This window comes from Molossus molossus, unplaced genomic scaffold (genome assembly GCF_014108415.1).
Source record: "Molossus molossus isolate mMolMol1 unplaced genomic scaffold, mMolMol1.p scaffold_m16_p_3, whole genome shotgun sequence".
Classification (NCBI taxonomy): Eukaryota; Metazoa; Chordata; class Mammalia; order Chiroptera; family Molossidae; genus Molossus; species Molossus molossus.
The window spans coordinates 123,158,153-123,172,714 of record NW_023425366.1 but is presented as its reverse complement, the minus strand read 5'-3'; the positions used below and the strand labels follow the sequence as shown (position 1 = coordinate 123,172,714).

General features: G+C 56.3%; 2 protein-coding genes across 5 annotated transcripts; both read left to right on the top strand.

Moving 5' to 3' along the window:
- The first annotated feature begins 568 nt into the window (after positions 1 to 568).
- Positions 569 to 9,124, top strand: SPNS1 (sphingolipid transporter 1 (putative)). 2 transcript variants are annotated; one of them, XM_036279981.1, is made up of 13 exons: positions 569 to 659; positions 1,253 to 1,543; positions 1,638 to 1,703; positions 3,320 to 3,456; positions 4,553 to 4,704; positions 4,801 to 4,867; positions 5,908 to 6,053; positions 6,578 to 6,733; positions 7,040 to 7,229; positions 7,569 to 7,634; positions 7,911 to 8,009; positions 8,343 to 8,514; positions 8,791 to 9,124. In XM_036279981.1, the coding sequence occupies exons 2-13, from the start codon at positions 1,303 to 1,305 to the stop codon at positions 8,883 to 8,885; spliced, it is 1,587 nt and encodes a 528-aa protein (XP_036135874.1). In that variant the 5' UTR covers positions 569 to 659; positions 1,253 to 1,302; the 3' UTR covers positions 8,886 to 9,124. The 2 variants fall into 2 exon arrangements, with proteins under 2 accessions (XP_036135874.1, XP_036135875.1); XM_036279982.1 differs by having other exon boundaries at positions 635 to 659; positions 1,335 to 1,543.
- Positions 9,125 to 9,319: 195 nt separating this feature from the next.
- Positions 9,320 to 14,266, top strand: LAT (linker for activation of T cells). 3 transcript variants are annotated; one of them, XM_036280061.1, is made up of 12 exons: positions 9,320 to 10,068; positions 10,233 to 10,251; positions 10,360 to 10,391; positions 10,652 to 10,739; positions 10,873 to 10,937; positions 11,035 to 11,064; positions 11,145 to 11,205; positions 11,277 to 11,371; positions 13,039 to 13,101; positions 13,281 to 13,343; positions 13,433 to 13,519; positions 14,036 to 14,266. In XM_036280061.1, the coding sequence occupies exons 1-11, from the start codon at positions 9,966 to 9,968 to the stop codon at positions 13,498 to 13,500; spliced, it is 687 nt and encodes a 228-aa protein (XP_036135954.1). In that variant the 5' UTR covers positions 9,320 to 9,965; the 3' UTR covers positions 13,501 to 13,519; positions 14,036 to 14,266. The 3 variants fall into 3 exon arrangements, with proteins under 3 accessions (XP_036135954.1, XP_036135953.1, XP_036135952.1); XM_036280060.1 differs by lacking the exon at positions 14,036 to 14,266 and adding an exon at positions 13,651 to 13,959; XM_036280059.1 differs by lacking the exon at positions 14,036 to 14,266 and adding an exon at positions 13,683 to 13,956.
- The last annotated feature ends 296 nt before the right edge of the window (positions 14,267 to 14,562 follow it).

The window sequence follows — 14,562 nt, the reverse complement described above, 5'->3', positions numbered from 1 at the left end:
CACACACGGAGGAAGAAGCAATAATCACTTAGAGCAAGAACTGTTCATTGGCATGTCTAGTGATATTTACTATTTCCAGAACATTTAAAAACTTTATTTTATTTATGGACTTGAGAGAAACATCGATTTGTTGTTCCACATGTATGCATTCATTGGTTGATTCTTGTTTGAGCCCTGACCGAGGCTGAAGCCGCAGTGACACATGGGGAGGACCCTCTAACCAAACTGGGCAACTCTGCCAGGGCCAGAACCTTTAACATTCCCCTTTCCCGTTTGAGAAGAAGTCTGCCAAGGGGGTGTTGCAGATAAGGAAGCAGAGATTCAGAGAGCTGAGCAACTTCACCAATTCCCCCTGACTACCTTTAGGGTGGCAGTCCCGGCCGCAGGTGCCTTGGCGACTCCGCGGCGGAGACCGCTCCTGGGTTACCCCGGCGACGAGGGGGCAGTCACGTGGTGCAGAGGCCTGCGGAGAAGCGGAAGGAGCATGCGCGGCCCTTGGCCGCAGCTTCAGTCGGCGGCGGCGGGTCATGTGTCAAGGGCTTGCACGCGTTGGCTGCCACCTCCCCATCGTCACATGACCGGCTTTTAGACATCATGGCGGCGGCCGTGGTGCACCGCTGGGGCTGAGCTGCAGCGAGTGTAGTGGGCTTCCACCTGGGGTGAGGGGTGGCCTTCACCTGGGGGGTGGGGAAGATCGACCCCTCCTCAACCCTCTGCTGTCAGGACATCACCCGAATCCCACTCGTCCCGTCCCCTCCGCGCGGTGTCTGCCGGGACGGGGAGGAAGGCAGGGCCCGGGCTCCTTGCTTCGGCGCCAGCCCCTGCGGTCCCTGCGCGCAGCCCTCGCCTGGGTTCCCTCCGTCCTCCTCCCTCCAGTCTCCCGCCCGTCCCTGCGCGCACCCCTCGCCTGGGTTCCCTCCGTCCTCCTCCCTCCGGTCTCCCGCCCGTCCCTGCGCGCACCCCTCGCCTGGGTTCCCTCCGTCCTCCTCCCTCCGGTCTCCCGCCCGTCCCTGCGCGCAGCCCTCGCCTGGGTTCCCTCCGTCCTCCTCCCTCCGGTCTCCCGCCCGTCCCTGCGCGCACCCCTCGCCTGGGTTCCCTCCGTCCTCCTCCCTCCGGTCTCCCGCCCGTCCCTGCGCGCACCCCTCGCCTGGGTTCCCTCCGTCCTCCTCCCTCCAGTCTCCCGCCCGTCCCTGCGCGCACCCCTCGCCTGGGTTCCCTCCGTCCTCCTTTCTCCAGCCTCCTCTCCTCGCAGGTAGGATCGTCAGTGGGACCCGAGCGCGGGCGGGCGCGGCTCCTGGGACCATGTCCGGGTGCGAAAACGAGCCCTTCCTCAGCCAGGCGGATGATACGGACGACGGGCCGGTGCCCGGCACCCCGGGATTACCGGGGTCCATGGGGAACTCGAAGTCCGAGAACCCGGGGGTCCCGGACCGGCTGGAGCTGCAGCGCATCACGGGCGTGTCTGCGGGCCATTCGGCTCTCATAGTGGCCGTGCTGTGCTACATCAACCTCCTCAACTACATGGACCGCTTCACCGTGGCTGGTACTGACTTCTGGGAGGAAGTTAGGCGAGGGGAAGGGAGCGGGGGCCCGAGGGTGGGCTGGCCCCCGAAGCCCATCCTGAGTCTTCTTCCCAGGCGTCCTTCCGGACATTGAGCAGTTCTTCGATATCGGAGACAGTAGCTCCGGCCTCATCCAGACCGGTGAGTGAAGCTCCCTGCTGGGTACACAGCAGCTGTTTTGCCTTTTCTTATCCCAGTAGGGGCCACGTGCTGGCGCGCCTGGCGCCTCACGGATGGAGGAATAGTTGCCAGAGCTAGGGGGAGAGATGGCCCGGATTCTGCTCTGAAGTTGTTCTGGTTAGTTAGCATACCTACTTTAAAGAGGGAGTCAGCTTAGTGTGATGGTTAAGAGAGCCTGGGTTTAAATCTCAACATTCTACTCAGTGTGATGGTAGGCAAGGCCCGCGCCTCTCTCTTTCCTCATTGGCGAGATGGAAACTAATACAGCCCAGGTCACCTCATACTGCTGATGTGAGGATTAAATGAGACAATGCCCGTGAAGTGTGTAGTGCAGTGCTGAACATGGTAGGCCAATAAATGACGACAGTAGAGGGTGTCTGAAATGGGGAGAGGTGAGTTTTGCTTGTTCAGAGCTTTGGGGTTTGTGAGAGGAAAGACAGGGCCAAATCCTCTTTTCCTTTCCTCCCTCCTTCATTCATTTCTTAAGTGTTCCTGAGCACCTATGTGCCAGGCTCTGGAGGAAGTGGAGATAACACCCACAGAACTTGTCCAAGACCTTTTATGCCTATTGTCTTCAAATCCTTCCATCAGCCAAGGAAGAAATGTTAATCTTATTTTATAGAGGAAGTAGTTAGTATTATCTACATTTTTATAAAGAAATTGAGGCTTGGAGAGAGTTAAGACTTGCCCAAGGTCACACAACAAGTTAGAGGCAGAAAAGGAATTTGAATCCAGGTCTTGCTCCTTGCTCTAGTCCAGGCCAATAAGGAACTGGAAGTATTTAAGGCAAAGTCTAGAGAAATAAGAATAGAATCATAGGTCATGGTCTGTAAAACCATGTTGAGTAAGAGAAGAAGCAAGTCTTTCTCGGCAGCCCCATTCACTTTTTCATCCAACACATGTTTATTGAGCACCTATTTTATGCTAGACCATGTGTTAAATAATGGAAACACAATCATGGTCAATACAGGCAAGATCATTGTGTTTATGGAGCTCACATTCTCCTGTGTCTGAGAGGCAACAGTCCATAAAAACCTAAACTGATAGATAATGAGATACTTTTCCATAGGAATAAGTGTTATGTAAAAGAACACAATAAATGTGGGAGACTGGATGTGTGGTGGTTGGGAAAGTGTCTGAGCTGGAGCCTAAACTTGCTAAGCTCTGTGAAGCTCAAGGTAGAAGAGAGAATGTTCCATATAGAGAGGGTAGCAGTTGCCACAAACCCTAAGATGGTATTGAGCTTGGCCATTGGACCATCGGGGTGCAGAGAAAGGAAAGGTTGCGTATGAGGTTGGAGGGGTAGAGAGGGATTAGGGCAGACAGTGCACTGTGGGCCATGGTAAGGAGTTTGGATTTTGTTCTTGGCTGGATGGGAGGAAGTGACGAGTCAGCTGGGCCACCCATTCTACGATGAAAGGTTTGAAAGACATTCAAAATGGAGTTGGACTTCCCCTGGCAGGAAGCTCTGACAGTTTCAGGGTTGGGAGTTATTCCTATCCCCCCTCGCCGCCCTCCCTGAGCTGGGGTGGGGTAGGGATCCTAGGGCTGGGCTGTGACTCTCTGCTTCCCCTCAGTGTTCATTTCCAGTTACATGGTGTTGGCACCTGTGTTTGGCTACCTGGGTGACAGGTACAATCGGAAGTATCTCATGTGCGGGGGCATTGCCTTCTGGTCTCTGGTGACACTGGGGTCGTCCTTCATCCCCAGAGAGGTGAGGCCCCATGATGGCTCCTGCTTCCAGTCCCTTTACTCCCCCATCAGTCTTTGCTTCTACTCTTTGGAGTCAAGGCAGACTGGGCCTGGGGACTTTTGCATATTCCTTGGTCCATGCCATCTTACCCCCTGCTTGCCTGAGTTAATCTGCCCACTCCATCCTTCCCCCTTTTTCTTTCAGAACCTCTTCATCATCCCCACTCCCCCTGACCATGAGTCCTTCCACTCACACCTAAACACTCACGTTTCTTTCTCTGCCATGGACAAGACCTTACCTAGACCGCCCTCTGCCCTCTGCCCCTTCCTGGTCAGACTTCCTGCAAGGCCCCCTTGGCCACGCTCCACCTGGGTGAAGGAGCAGCCAGGGAGAGGCTCTCACTTTGCCTGCACTTCCTCTAGCATGCCCCTTGAGACTGCCCGCTGAGCTGCCCCCACTCCAGTGCCAAAGTCAACAGTGGCCTCTCGGTTGCTAAATGTAGCTCCTACTTCCTAGTCCTCTGGCTCTGTTGACCCACTTCTTCATTCCGGAAACTCTCTTCCAACTTCTGTGACGCCGATCTTCTGGTTTGCCTCCTGCCTCCCTGGCTGTTGCTTCTTTGCTCCTTTAAAACCTCTGTTCTCCTCTCTGCCCCAGAACTCTGTCCTTAGCTCCAGGCACTCACTACACACTCTCCTTGGGTGATCGTACCGTGTCCCTAGCTTTGGGGGTCTTTGGTAGACAAATGAAACCCCGCCCAGGATCATAGTTCACTATTGGGTGGGATAGGCAAAATAGAAATTAAGATTTATTTTGCACTTATTGGGCACAAGGTAATGAATAGACCTTTTATTGCCAATCCTTAAAATAGTTATGTGAACTAGTTGTTATTATCCCCCTTTTTCAGATTAGGAAACTGAGGCTCAGAGAGGTTAAGTTGCTTTCTCAAAGTCACAGCCAGTAAGTAGGGGAGCCAGGATTCAAGCTCAGGTCGGTCTGATTGTAAAACCCTGGCCTCTCCCACCGCCCCGCCATCTCTCCAGAGCTGGCTGGTGAGGTGGGCTGGGAGGCTGGCTGTAGGGTGGGGTGCCACCCCCACCCCCGTCTCATTTCCCAGCAATTCTGGCTGCTCCTCCTGACTCGGGGCCTGGTGGGGGTCGGGGAGGCCAGTTACTCCACCATCGCGCCCACCCTCATCGCTGACCTCTTCGTGGCAGACCAGCGGAGTCGGATGCTCAGTGTGTTCTACTTTGCCATCCCAGTGGGCAGGTGAGTGAGCCTGGGGCCTGCCTGGTGGGGAGCAGAAGGGCCTGGCACCGGGCATGACTGACCAGTTGTCCCTTCTCTCCCCTGCCTTTCCCCTAGTGGTTTGGGTTACATTGCAGGCTCCAAAGTGAAGGATGTGGCTGGGGACTGGCACTGGGCTCTGAGGGTGAGTCTGGTCACAGCCTGGGGGAAGGTCAACAACTTTCTCACTGATTTTCCCCTTTGGACACGCCCTTATTTGTTTGTTTGTTAGTCCTCACCGGAGGATATTTTTCCATTAGATTTTTAGAGAGAGTGGAAGGGAGAGATGTGAGAGAGACACATCGATTGGTTGCCTCCTGATGGGGGCCAGGGGGCGAACCTGCAACCCAGGTCTGTACCCCTGACTGAGAATTGAACTGGAGACCCTTTGGTCCTCGGGCCAACACTATAACCACTGAACCAAACTGGCCAGGGCCAGACACCCCATTTTAAGGCAGTATTTACTCTGCCAAGCCTGCAAGAAGCCTACCTGCCCCACCACAGGTGCTAGACAGAACTCTTGGTGGCAGGTGACAGAATTCCATTATAAAAGTGTAAGCCCCCAGATGGGACTGACTGTTTTGGCTCTCATAATGGAAAGCCCCAGGGTGAACTTCAGGTAAAGCTGGATCCAGGGCTCTCACAGTCACAGGAATTTGATCACCCTTTTCTTAACTCCACGTTCCTCTGTGCTATTCTCAGGCAAGTGAAAACTTCACATGTTTATCTTCCCATTGAGAAACTTTGGCACCCTGGATCCTTGAGCAGTGGTCCTGGATAGTATCTGATTAGGTGAACATGGGCCACATGCCTACCATTGATTGAATCAGCTCCCGAGGCTGAGGCCGGGGAAGTTAACACTCCTCTGCTTGGCCAGTGGGTTACAAGCCCTTCCCTATTTGAACCATATGAACTGAGAGAAGGGGGTGGGGAGTGGGGAGTGGTTTCCCCCAAAAAATTAGGATGCTGTTACCAAAGGGGAGCAGTTAGGTTTACAGAAATGGGAATGGCCCTAGTGGAGCTCGCCCCTCCCCCCACGTGCAGTTCAGCTTCCTTGAGCAGGCACTTACCCTGGTGTTTGAGGTCTTGGGGTTTGAGTTGCCTTTACATACCTTCCCTCTCTCCTAGCCCCAGGGGCTGAGTGTGTCTCTGCCTGTGCTGTCCTGAAGGCCACTCTTTCCCCAGGTGACACCTGGTCTGGGAGTGGTGGCTGTATTGCTGCTCTTTCTGGTAGTACGGGAGCCGCCAAGGGGAGCTGTGGAGCGACACTCAGACTCACCGCCCCTGAACCCCACCTCGTGGTGGGCAGATCTGAGGGCTCTGGCAAGAAAGTGAGTTTAAATCCTTCCTCACCCAACCTTTTAGATCCCAGGGGGACCCTGACAACTGGGTTGAAATTTGTGTGGGGGTGGTCTTTGTTTTATTTAAAAAAAAATTTTTATTGATTGGTTTTAGAGATAGGAAGGAAGAGAGAGTGAGGGAGAGAGAAACAAATGTTGATTTGTTGTTCCACTTATTTATGCATTCATTGGTTGCTTTTTGTAGGTGCCCTGGCCAGAGATCAAACCCATAACTTTGGCCTGTGAGGAGTATACTCTAACCAACTGAGTGAGCCAGGCGCTGGCTGGGGCTGGTCTCTCTTATCTTTCATGTCTCCTGGCCCAAATTAGGGGCATTAATTCAGTCACTACTGCCTCCTGTGGCAGATGCTTGAATTACAGGTCCTGATCCTGAGAGCCAGGGCAGCCCCACACCAGTGCCCTGACCTTATAAAAACAAGCCAGGAAGGGAGAACAGCCCCGTACCTTGACTCCTCAGTAGAGTCTGACTTCCTCCCTTCCAACTGTGTTCGCAGCCCTAGTTTTATCCTGTCTTCCCTTGGCTTCACTGCCGTGGCCTTTGTTACGGGCTCCCTCGCTCTTTGGGCTCCTGCATTCTTGCTGCGTTCCCGTGTGGTCTTGGGAGAGACCCCACCCTGTCTTCCTGGAGACTCTTGCTCTTCTTCTGACAGGTACCCAGATGGGGGCTGGGATGGATGGCCTGCAGGTGGCAGGGGATGGAGTGAGAAGTATGATTCAGACTCAGACAGAGAGTTTGAGCCCCAACTCCACAGGCCGTTTTCCTCTCCCAGAGTTCCAGTTTCCTGATCTGGGAAGTAGGTGATGGGAACTTTGTGAACCATGGGCTGCTGAGCCTGGATAGACCTGGGTTGTGAGGGTAGCTGGGATGGACCATATTCCTCTCCAGGCCATAGGGCAGAGGCTAGGGGCCTATGCAGGGGGACAGACTAGTCCCCAACCCCTCTCCCTGTCCCCAGCCTCATTTTTGGGCTCATCACCTGCCTGACTGGGGTCCTGGGTGTGGGCCTGGGTGTGGAGATCAGCCGCCGCCTTCGCCGCTCCAATCCCCGGGCTGACCCGCTGGTCTGTGCTGCTGGGCTCCTGGGCTCTGCACCCTTCCTCTTCCTGTCCGTGGCTTGTGCCCGTGGTAGCATCGTGGCCACTTATGTGAGTAGCCAGCAGGTATCAAGGAGGGCTGGTTTGGGTCCAGGGTGAGGAACGGTACACTGGGGCAGGACTGGGGTCAACCAGCATAGTAGTTCAGAGCCAACTCTGGAGTGGAAAGTCCTGGTTTTGAATCTCAGGTCTTGCCCTTCCTGACTGTGTGGCATTGGGTAAGTGACTTAATCTCTCTCTGTGCTGTTTCACCATCTATAAAAAGGGAATAATAATAGCTCCTGTTTCATAGGGGTGTTGTGAGGACTAAATGAGTTCATGGATGGGCCTCTATGTGTTTGCTCTGGTGATGAGATCAACCCTGTTCCCCCCAACCCCTTGGTTCTCCAGGTTTTCATCTTTATTGGGGAGACACTGTTGTCTATGAACTGGGCCATTGTGGCTGATATTCTGTTGGTGAGTAGGTGGGCCACTCCAGGGTTGGTCCAGAGGCTGCTGGGAGCAGGGAGTGGGTATGGGAGGCCTGATTTGCCTTGAACTGTAGCCTTTACTCCTTCTTCAAAGCCCAGCCCTAGACTGACTTCAGCGCCCAGCCCCAGATGGACCTATAGTCTGGCTTACTCTACCCTATACCCCAGTCACACCTCTGAGCTGGGGTTCAACTCTGACCTCAGCCTGGCCTGAGCCTTGGCCCCATCTTTGCCCCCTGTCTCCTGCCCCTCCTCCCCACAGTACGTGGTGATCCCTACTAGGCGCTCCACTGCTGAGGCCTTCCAGATCGTGCTGGCCCACCTGCTGGGTGACGCCGGGAGCCCCTACCTCATTGGCCTGGTGAGCACTGCCCTCTTGCTGGGCCTGGGGTGGGGTTGGGCACTCTGCGTTTCTAACACTGTTTGGTGGCCAGTGGCCTGAGCCTGGACTGAATTGGAAGGAGTGGCCCCAACTAGTCTTCCGTGTGGTCTGTGCCAGGCACCCCTCACCTTGGATGCTCAGCTAGACGGGAAGGATTTTGTCTGCAAGTTTCCATATGAGTCGTAGACTCTCCGTGGAGGTCCAGACACCCTTCCTGTCTTGGCTCCAGTTCTTCTAGAATGTGGGGTACCCTCTCCCTCGTGCCCTCTCCAAGATGCTTTCTCCTGCTTTTCTTTCCTCGTCTCCCCACAGATCTCTGACCGCCTCCGCCGGAACTGGCCCCCCTCCTTCTTGTCCGAGTTCCGGGCCCTGCAGTTCTCGCTCATGCTCTGCGCCTTTGTGGGAGCTCTGGGCGGTGCGGCCTTCCTGGGCACCGCCATCTTCATTGAGGGTGACCGCCGCTGGGCCCAGCTGCACGTGCAGGGTCAGTTGGGCCTTCCCTCCGTCCGCGTGCAGCTCCTTGCCCAGCTTCATGACGCTGCCTGCTTGTTCGTTCATCCGTCTGTCTAGTCCTGTGTACCTAGCGTCTGTCAGTCCACAGCTCTCCTTGCATCCGGCTTCAGGTTTGCCTGGCCAACAGGCTGATGTCCCACTGTGTCCCCAGCTCTGGGCCCCATCCATTTCCTACTGCCTTTTTGTCCCCTCCCAGGCTTTGTGTCTTATCTGCCCATCCAACCCTGGCTCCGACCCCTCCCCCCAGGTCTGTTGCATGAGGCAGGGCCCGAAGATGACCGTATTGTGGTGCCCCAGAGAGGCCGCTCCACCCGGGTCCCTGTGTCCAGTGTGCTCATCTGAAGGGCCGATGCTCACCTACCTGCGCACCTACACAGCTGGTCTCCGACCCACCCCAGCAGGCTGCTGGGCCCAAACCCACGGTCTGGCCCACTTCTCAGAGGAGCCTTGGGCCATGTTCCAGCTTCCACACTACAGGGGCAGCCAAGGGCGGGCGGTGGGGGTCCAGGAGGGGATCCCCCTCCACTGGAGCAGCCCCAGGGGCTCGGTGCTATTTGTACTAAATAAAATTTGTAGCCAGATTCCAACTGCCTGCTTGAGTTTCTGGGTGCTATTGACCACTGACCTCTGGAATTTAGGGGATGTGTTTCTGGTGGCTGTTGGGTCACTCCTGTGGGGCTTCTAGGGATCGGTGAAGAGGGTGGAGTGAGCTGGCTCTGTGTGACTATGAGTCACGCCCCGCCCCTGTTTCCCCTCGAGCCCGCCCCTCTTGGAAGGCCAACTAGGGTGAGGTGAGGGTGGGCCCTGTGCCCCTGTGCGTTCCCGTGTCAGCCTCCCTCCTTGCCCACGGCGGTGGAGGCTACCCTGCTGGCGGGCCTGCAGTTGTCTTGTCCTTTTCCCACTCGTATGAGTTGCCCCTTGTCCTGGAGACAAGTAGACTCTTCTTGAAGACCTTGGGGTGGCTCCTGAGGCCTTCTCCTCCCCTCCCCACTGGCGGGGTGGGGGTGGGAAGGAGGTGGGTGCAGCCGGCTGTGGAGCCTGATGATTTCCTGCCCTCACCCCGTGCTCACCACAGCTTCCTGCCTCAGGCGGGAGGGCGGGCACTGAGGAGAGGCGGGCGCCAGGCCGAGGGGCAGGTAGGCCTGGGTGCAGGGTCCATGCAGAGGCAGCTGGTGCCCCAGACTCCAGCCCAGGCCCTGGTCTGACTGCCCTGGGATCAAGGGTCTTCCAAAGCCAGGCTGACCCCCAATCAGCCCAAGGAGGGAAAGGGATCCAGGGAGCCCTCCAGGAGGGTGCGGCTGCCTCCCCTCCCCCACAACACCAGGGTCCTAGCCTGGTGCTGCTGGGCCCCTGCTCTGCTGCAGCTCTGTCCTGGGGGGTGGACAGCGAGCAGCCGGGCCTGGTCCAAGCGCTGTCAGGCAGATGGAGCTGGCCATCCCGCTCCCCTTGGTGCTGGGCCTCCTGCTGCTGCCCCTCTTGGCCGTGTTGCTGATGGCACTATGTGTGCGCTGCCGAGAGCTGCCAGGTGAGTGGGAGCTGACACAGGGATCCAAGCCCACTCCCCAATCCCTCACTTCACCTAACTGGCTCCAACTCTGTCCTGTATGCAGACCGCTGAGAGCCCCTGACTCCCTTACCCTTTCCCCTCGCCACCCCCTTTTCCTGCCTCACTGGCCTTCTCTTCCGCAGACAGTGCTGCCTCCGATAGGTGAGTCTGCCCACCTGGGCTTGGCTGGTGTGGCTCCCTCAATGCCCTGTGCCGGGCTGGTCCTGGGGCCTCACCTGGTCTCTTACCAAGCTGTGTCTCTCCTGCCAGTTTGCCAAGTAGCATCGTGATCAAACGGCCCCGTGAGTACATGGAGGGTCCTCTCCCTCGGGGGTAGGGAAGTGAGGCCCCGGCATGTGAGCAAGTGTGGGCCTTTGTTCAGGTTGCCTCCTGTGGCTGCTCACATGGCCTTGGCCTGAGCCGAGATGGGGAAGGATGTGGGTGCCCTCAGGCCTGTCCAGGGCACAGGGGCTTTAGGGAGTTAGTCCACCCTCCGAGGCCTTGATGAGGGTAGGGGCACTGTGTCTGGAGTCATTCCTTCAGCTTGGTCCTGTGTCCTCAGCCACACTAGCCCCCTGGCCACAGGGTATTTCCTACTCGCCTGTTACCTCCTATCCACCCTTGAGCCAGCCAGACCTGCTCCCTATCCCGTAAGTAACCCCTTTCCCTCCAAGCCCCCCTCTCCATCCCTCACCTCTTTGGATTGGGGGCTTCTTCCCTTGTTGTAACCCCTCTTGCCCCAGAGCCCTATCCTGAACATGACCTTTGACCTTTGACTCTCAGGAGATCCCCACAGCCCCCAGGGGGCTCCCACCGAATGCCATCCTCTCGGCAGGACTCAGACGGCAGTAAGCTGGAGCAGGACGCATGGGGCTGGGGCTCGGGCTGGCAGAGGATGTGCCCCATCTTACCTGACTCAGTCTCCCTCTCGCTCTTTCTCTCTAGCCAACAGTGTGGCAAGCTATGAAAATGAGGGTGTGTCTGGGACCCCGGTGCCCTGGTTGAGGGAGGCTGGGGCCTAACCTGGGCTATGCTGACCCATGTCATTACCCTAGAGCCAGCCTGTGAAGACGAGGATGAAGACGAGGATGAGGACTGTCACAACGAGGGCTACTTGTGAGTGGCCAGGTGGGAGGAAGGGGCTGAGGCTGTGGTCCACACTCACCTGTCCCTTGACTTTCCCTCAGGGTGGTGCTTCCTGACACTGTCCCGGCCACCTGCACTGCCGTCCCAGCAGCTGCTGTGCCCAGCAAACCTGGCCTCCGAGACAGCGCCTTCTCCCGTGAGTCCTCTTTCTGACCACTCCAGCCTCTCTGCTACTGCCCCCTGCTCTTCTCTCACCTCTCGGGTCTCTGATGCTTGCTCTCTCTCGGTTTTCTCTCATCTTTTTCTAGAACTCTGTCCTTCAGATAGCGGACCTCCTGCTCCAGTCTTCTGATTTTCTCACTGTTTCTCTCCTCTGTCCTATCTCTTTGTCTTCTTTTATTGTCTGCAAGATTTCCTTGACTTTATTCTTTTTTGGCTCAGTTCCTTGACTCTGTTCTTTTATTTTGTCTCTCTTTTCTGAAAGCCCTTTCTTGGTTCCTGAATGTTCCTTTTTCATAGCTTCCTGTTCTTGTTTCACGGGGTCAATATGATCTTGTAAATCTCAAAGGATATTGATTATAGGTTGTCTTTGTTTTTTGGGGTCTTTGTTCTTTTGGAATTTTTCTTCTGCTCCCTGCATTGTCTCAGTTTCCTTACACTGCTTTTCTCCCTTTGCTTTGGTCACCCCCTGTCTGTTAGGTGCTCTCCTCAGTGCCTTATAATCCTCAGTGTTCTGTTACTGTTCTTTGTCTATATACTGCTCTGGGCCATCTCTGCTATACGCTGGCTTCATTTGCTATTCCAGATCCCCGACTCGTCACCTCTCTCCTGAGCTTCCAGACCATCTGTCAAAGTGCTTCTTTTCATTCATTCACTTATTCATTTGTGATATTTACTGGGTGTTTCTGATATAGCAGCTAACAAGGTAGAATCATGGTAAAAGAGCTAACATTACTGAGGACCTACTGTGCCCTGCTAAGAGTGTCACCTATATTAGTTTGTTAACCTCACATTTCCCAGGTGCTGTTGAGCCTGTCCCTTCCCTCCCGTACCTCAGTTATCCCGTCTGTCTGACGGCAGGGTTTATTTATTTAACAGAGGCTTGCTTGGTAGCACTTACTGCTTAATACTTAAACTTAATACTCACCGCTTTAGTCCTCACAGCAACCCCATGAGATGGGTAGTTACTCATCCTACTTTACAGATGAGAAAACTGAGGCCCAGAGAGCTTGGGTAGCTTGTCTGAGATCACATGGTTAGTGCTGAAGCTGGATTTGAAACTGGGCAGTCTGGCTCCAAAGCCTGTCTTGTCCACATCTTCATAGGGAACCAAGTCAACACATAAAAGAACAAGATAATATCTTGACAATTTGTGTGCTACAAGGGACTAAGACAACAGTGGGGGTCAGGGCAGGTCTGGCTGAAGAGGAGGGGCCAGCTGGGCCGATGGTACCTCTGACTGGGCCCAGGCCTGCGTGCGGTCTCGCCCTCCACACATGCCACCTAGCCCCACGGCTCTGAGCTGCTCGCCATCTCCACCCCCAACGCGGGGGCGCTGCTCGTGTCTGCTGTCTGTCCTTTCTTCCACTGTTGCGTGTGCTGTAATCAGTTCTGGTCAGATTGCCCTGTTCCCCTCACTGCCGTGGATTTTGCCCTCTTTCAGGCCACGGACATGGCTGGTGCAGAGCACCCTCTGCGTCCCTCGGGCCGACTGTGGGGAAGGTCTCTGGGTCTCTCTGCAGAAGTTTTGGGCTGGCTTTGTTGAAAGTCTTTGGTGGCTGTGGTTGGGAACTGCTCAGGGGCTCTGGGAACGTGCCCGAGGGCTCTGGTGACAGTTCCGGGGGCTCTGGTGGTTTTCCGTAGTGGAGTCGAGGGAAGATTACGTGAACGTTCCTGAAAGTGAGGAGAGTGCGGACGCGTCTCTGGGTGAGTGACCGGTGCCCCTCGCGCCCCCTTAGGGTCTACCTTCCCTCCCTTCCCCTCCTTCCACCGCCCCCCCCACGCTCAGTGTGGCTGTGGCCACACCCCTGCTGTGGCCCTGTCTGGGTGTCCTTGCTCCCACACCCTCAGGGTGGACTGTCCCTCCTCCTGACCTGTCCCCGCAGATGGCAGCCGGGAATATGTGAACGTGTCCGAGGAGCTGCAGCCCACTGCTAGGACTGAGCCTGGTGTGTGCTGGGGGAGGGGCAGGAGCTGGGGAGCTCCCTGGATGGGGGGCAGTGTGCAAGCTGAAGATCAGCCTCTCTTCCCCCTGCAGCCACCTTGAGTTCCCAGGAGACAGAGGAAGAGGAGGAAGAGGGCGCCCCAGATTATGAGAATCTATAGGAGCTTCACTGACTGGCTGGTGAGAGCCCTGCCCAGCCCCATCCAGGGCCTGCGGGGAGCCCCTCCCTCAAAGACCCTGCCCCACCCGCCTTGGCCCTATCCTCCTTGACTCTGGGGACCCCTCTTATAACCCTCGCCTTTACCCCCCAGCCCTGCCTCTCTGCCTGCCCTCTGTGTTTCAGCATGAGGCGTGCCTGTCCCTGGAAGCTGCCTTCCTCGAGGGCTGAGCTGGGCAGCTGGCCGTGGCTCTGGGGGAGCCACTTGGCACCCCACCCTGGCTCCAGCCCAACAACAGCCTGAGAATTTCCCCCTAATTTATTGTCACTTTGGGGTCCAGTCTGGGTGCCCCCAACACTGCACCTTCTGACACAGCCTGAGAATAAAGTGTGTTGACCCCAGTCCTGCTCTGCAATAGAATAAAGGCTGGTGTGGTCTATAGTGCTCTTGGTTTTTGGGGCCCAGTGGGTTGGAGTCAGGGTGCGGGTGGGCTGTGCCTGAGGCCTGCGCGTGTACTGTGGGTCTCCGTCCTCCACAGGGCCTCCGTGCTCCTTCGGGTCCCGGCCAGGGGCTGCGTGAGTGATGGTGACAGCTAGGACACGTTGCGTTCTGAGCGAGGCGAGTCTGGCCCATCCTGGCACTTCCGGGCCCAGGCACCCTTCCTAGCAGATAGTCCACACGGCGAAGGCTGTGCGGATGGGAAGGCGGGGCGTGGGCAGGCACTGGGGGTGTCTAGGGCAGGACCCGTCCCTGCTGGCCCCCAGCTTCTCCATCTTTAAAAGAAGGGGGAGGACTTGATGACTTTGAAGGGCTTTCATAGTTTTTACCTTCTATGGTTCTCAATAAAACATAACTTAAAAATTGTCTAAGCAACTGGAGAGTGAACGCGCAGGGCACGGCTGGCGGCTGGCGGGGGTTCTGCCGGGTGCAGATGCTGAGTCAGTGGGCAGGGCCCGAGCTCTGCATCGCCAGGGAGCCCCAGGTGGGTCTGATGCTGCTGTTCCAAGGACCATACTTTGAGTAGCAGGGTTACCCTGTAATTGGCCCCCGGGGGGCAAGTGACCT

Excerpts from the sequence above, each read along its gene's own strand:
- SPNS1 (XM_036279981.1), top strand. The coding sequence starts at position 1,303 with ATGTCCGGGTGCGAAAACGAGCCCTTCCTCAGCCAGGCGGATGATACG. Across the intron at positions 7,635-7,910 it reads TTGTGGCTGATATTCTGTTG|TACGTGGTGATCCCTACTAG; the intron begins GTGAGTAGGTGG and ends TCCTCCCCACAG. Across the intron at positions 8,010-8,342 it reads GCCCCTACCTCATTGGCCTG|ATCTCTGACCGCCTCCGCCG; the intron begins GTGAGCACTGCC and ends GTCTCCCCACAG.
- LAT (XM_036280061.1), top strand. The coding sequence starts at position 9,966 with ATGGAGCTGGCCATCCCGCTCCCCTTGGTGCTGGGCCTCCTGCTGCTG. Across the intron at positions 10,938-11,034 it reads TCGGCAGGACTCAGACGGCA|CCAACAGTGTGGCAAGCTAT; the intron begins GTAAGCTGGAGC and ends CTTTCTCTCTAG. Across the intron at positions 11,206-11,276 it reads TGTCACAACGAGGGCTACTT|GGTGGTGCTTCCTGACACTG; the intron begins GTGAGTGGCCAG and ends ACTTTCCCTCAG.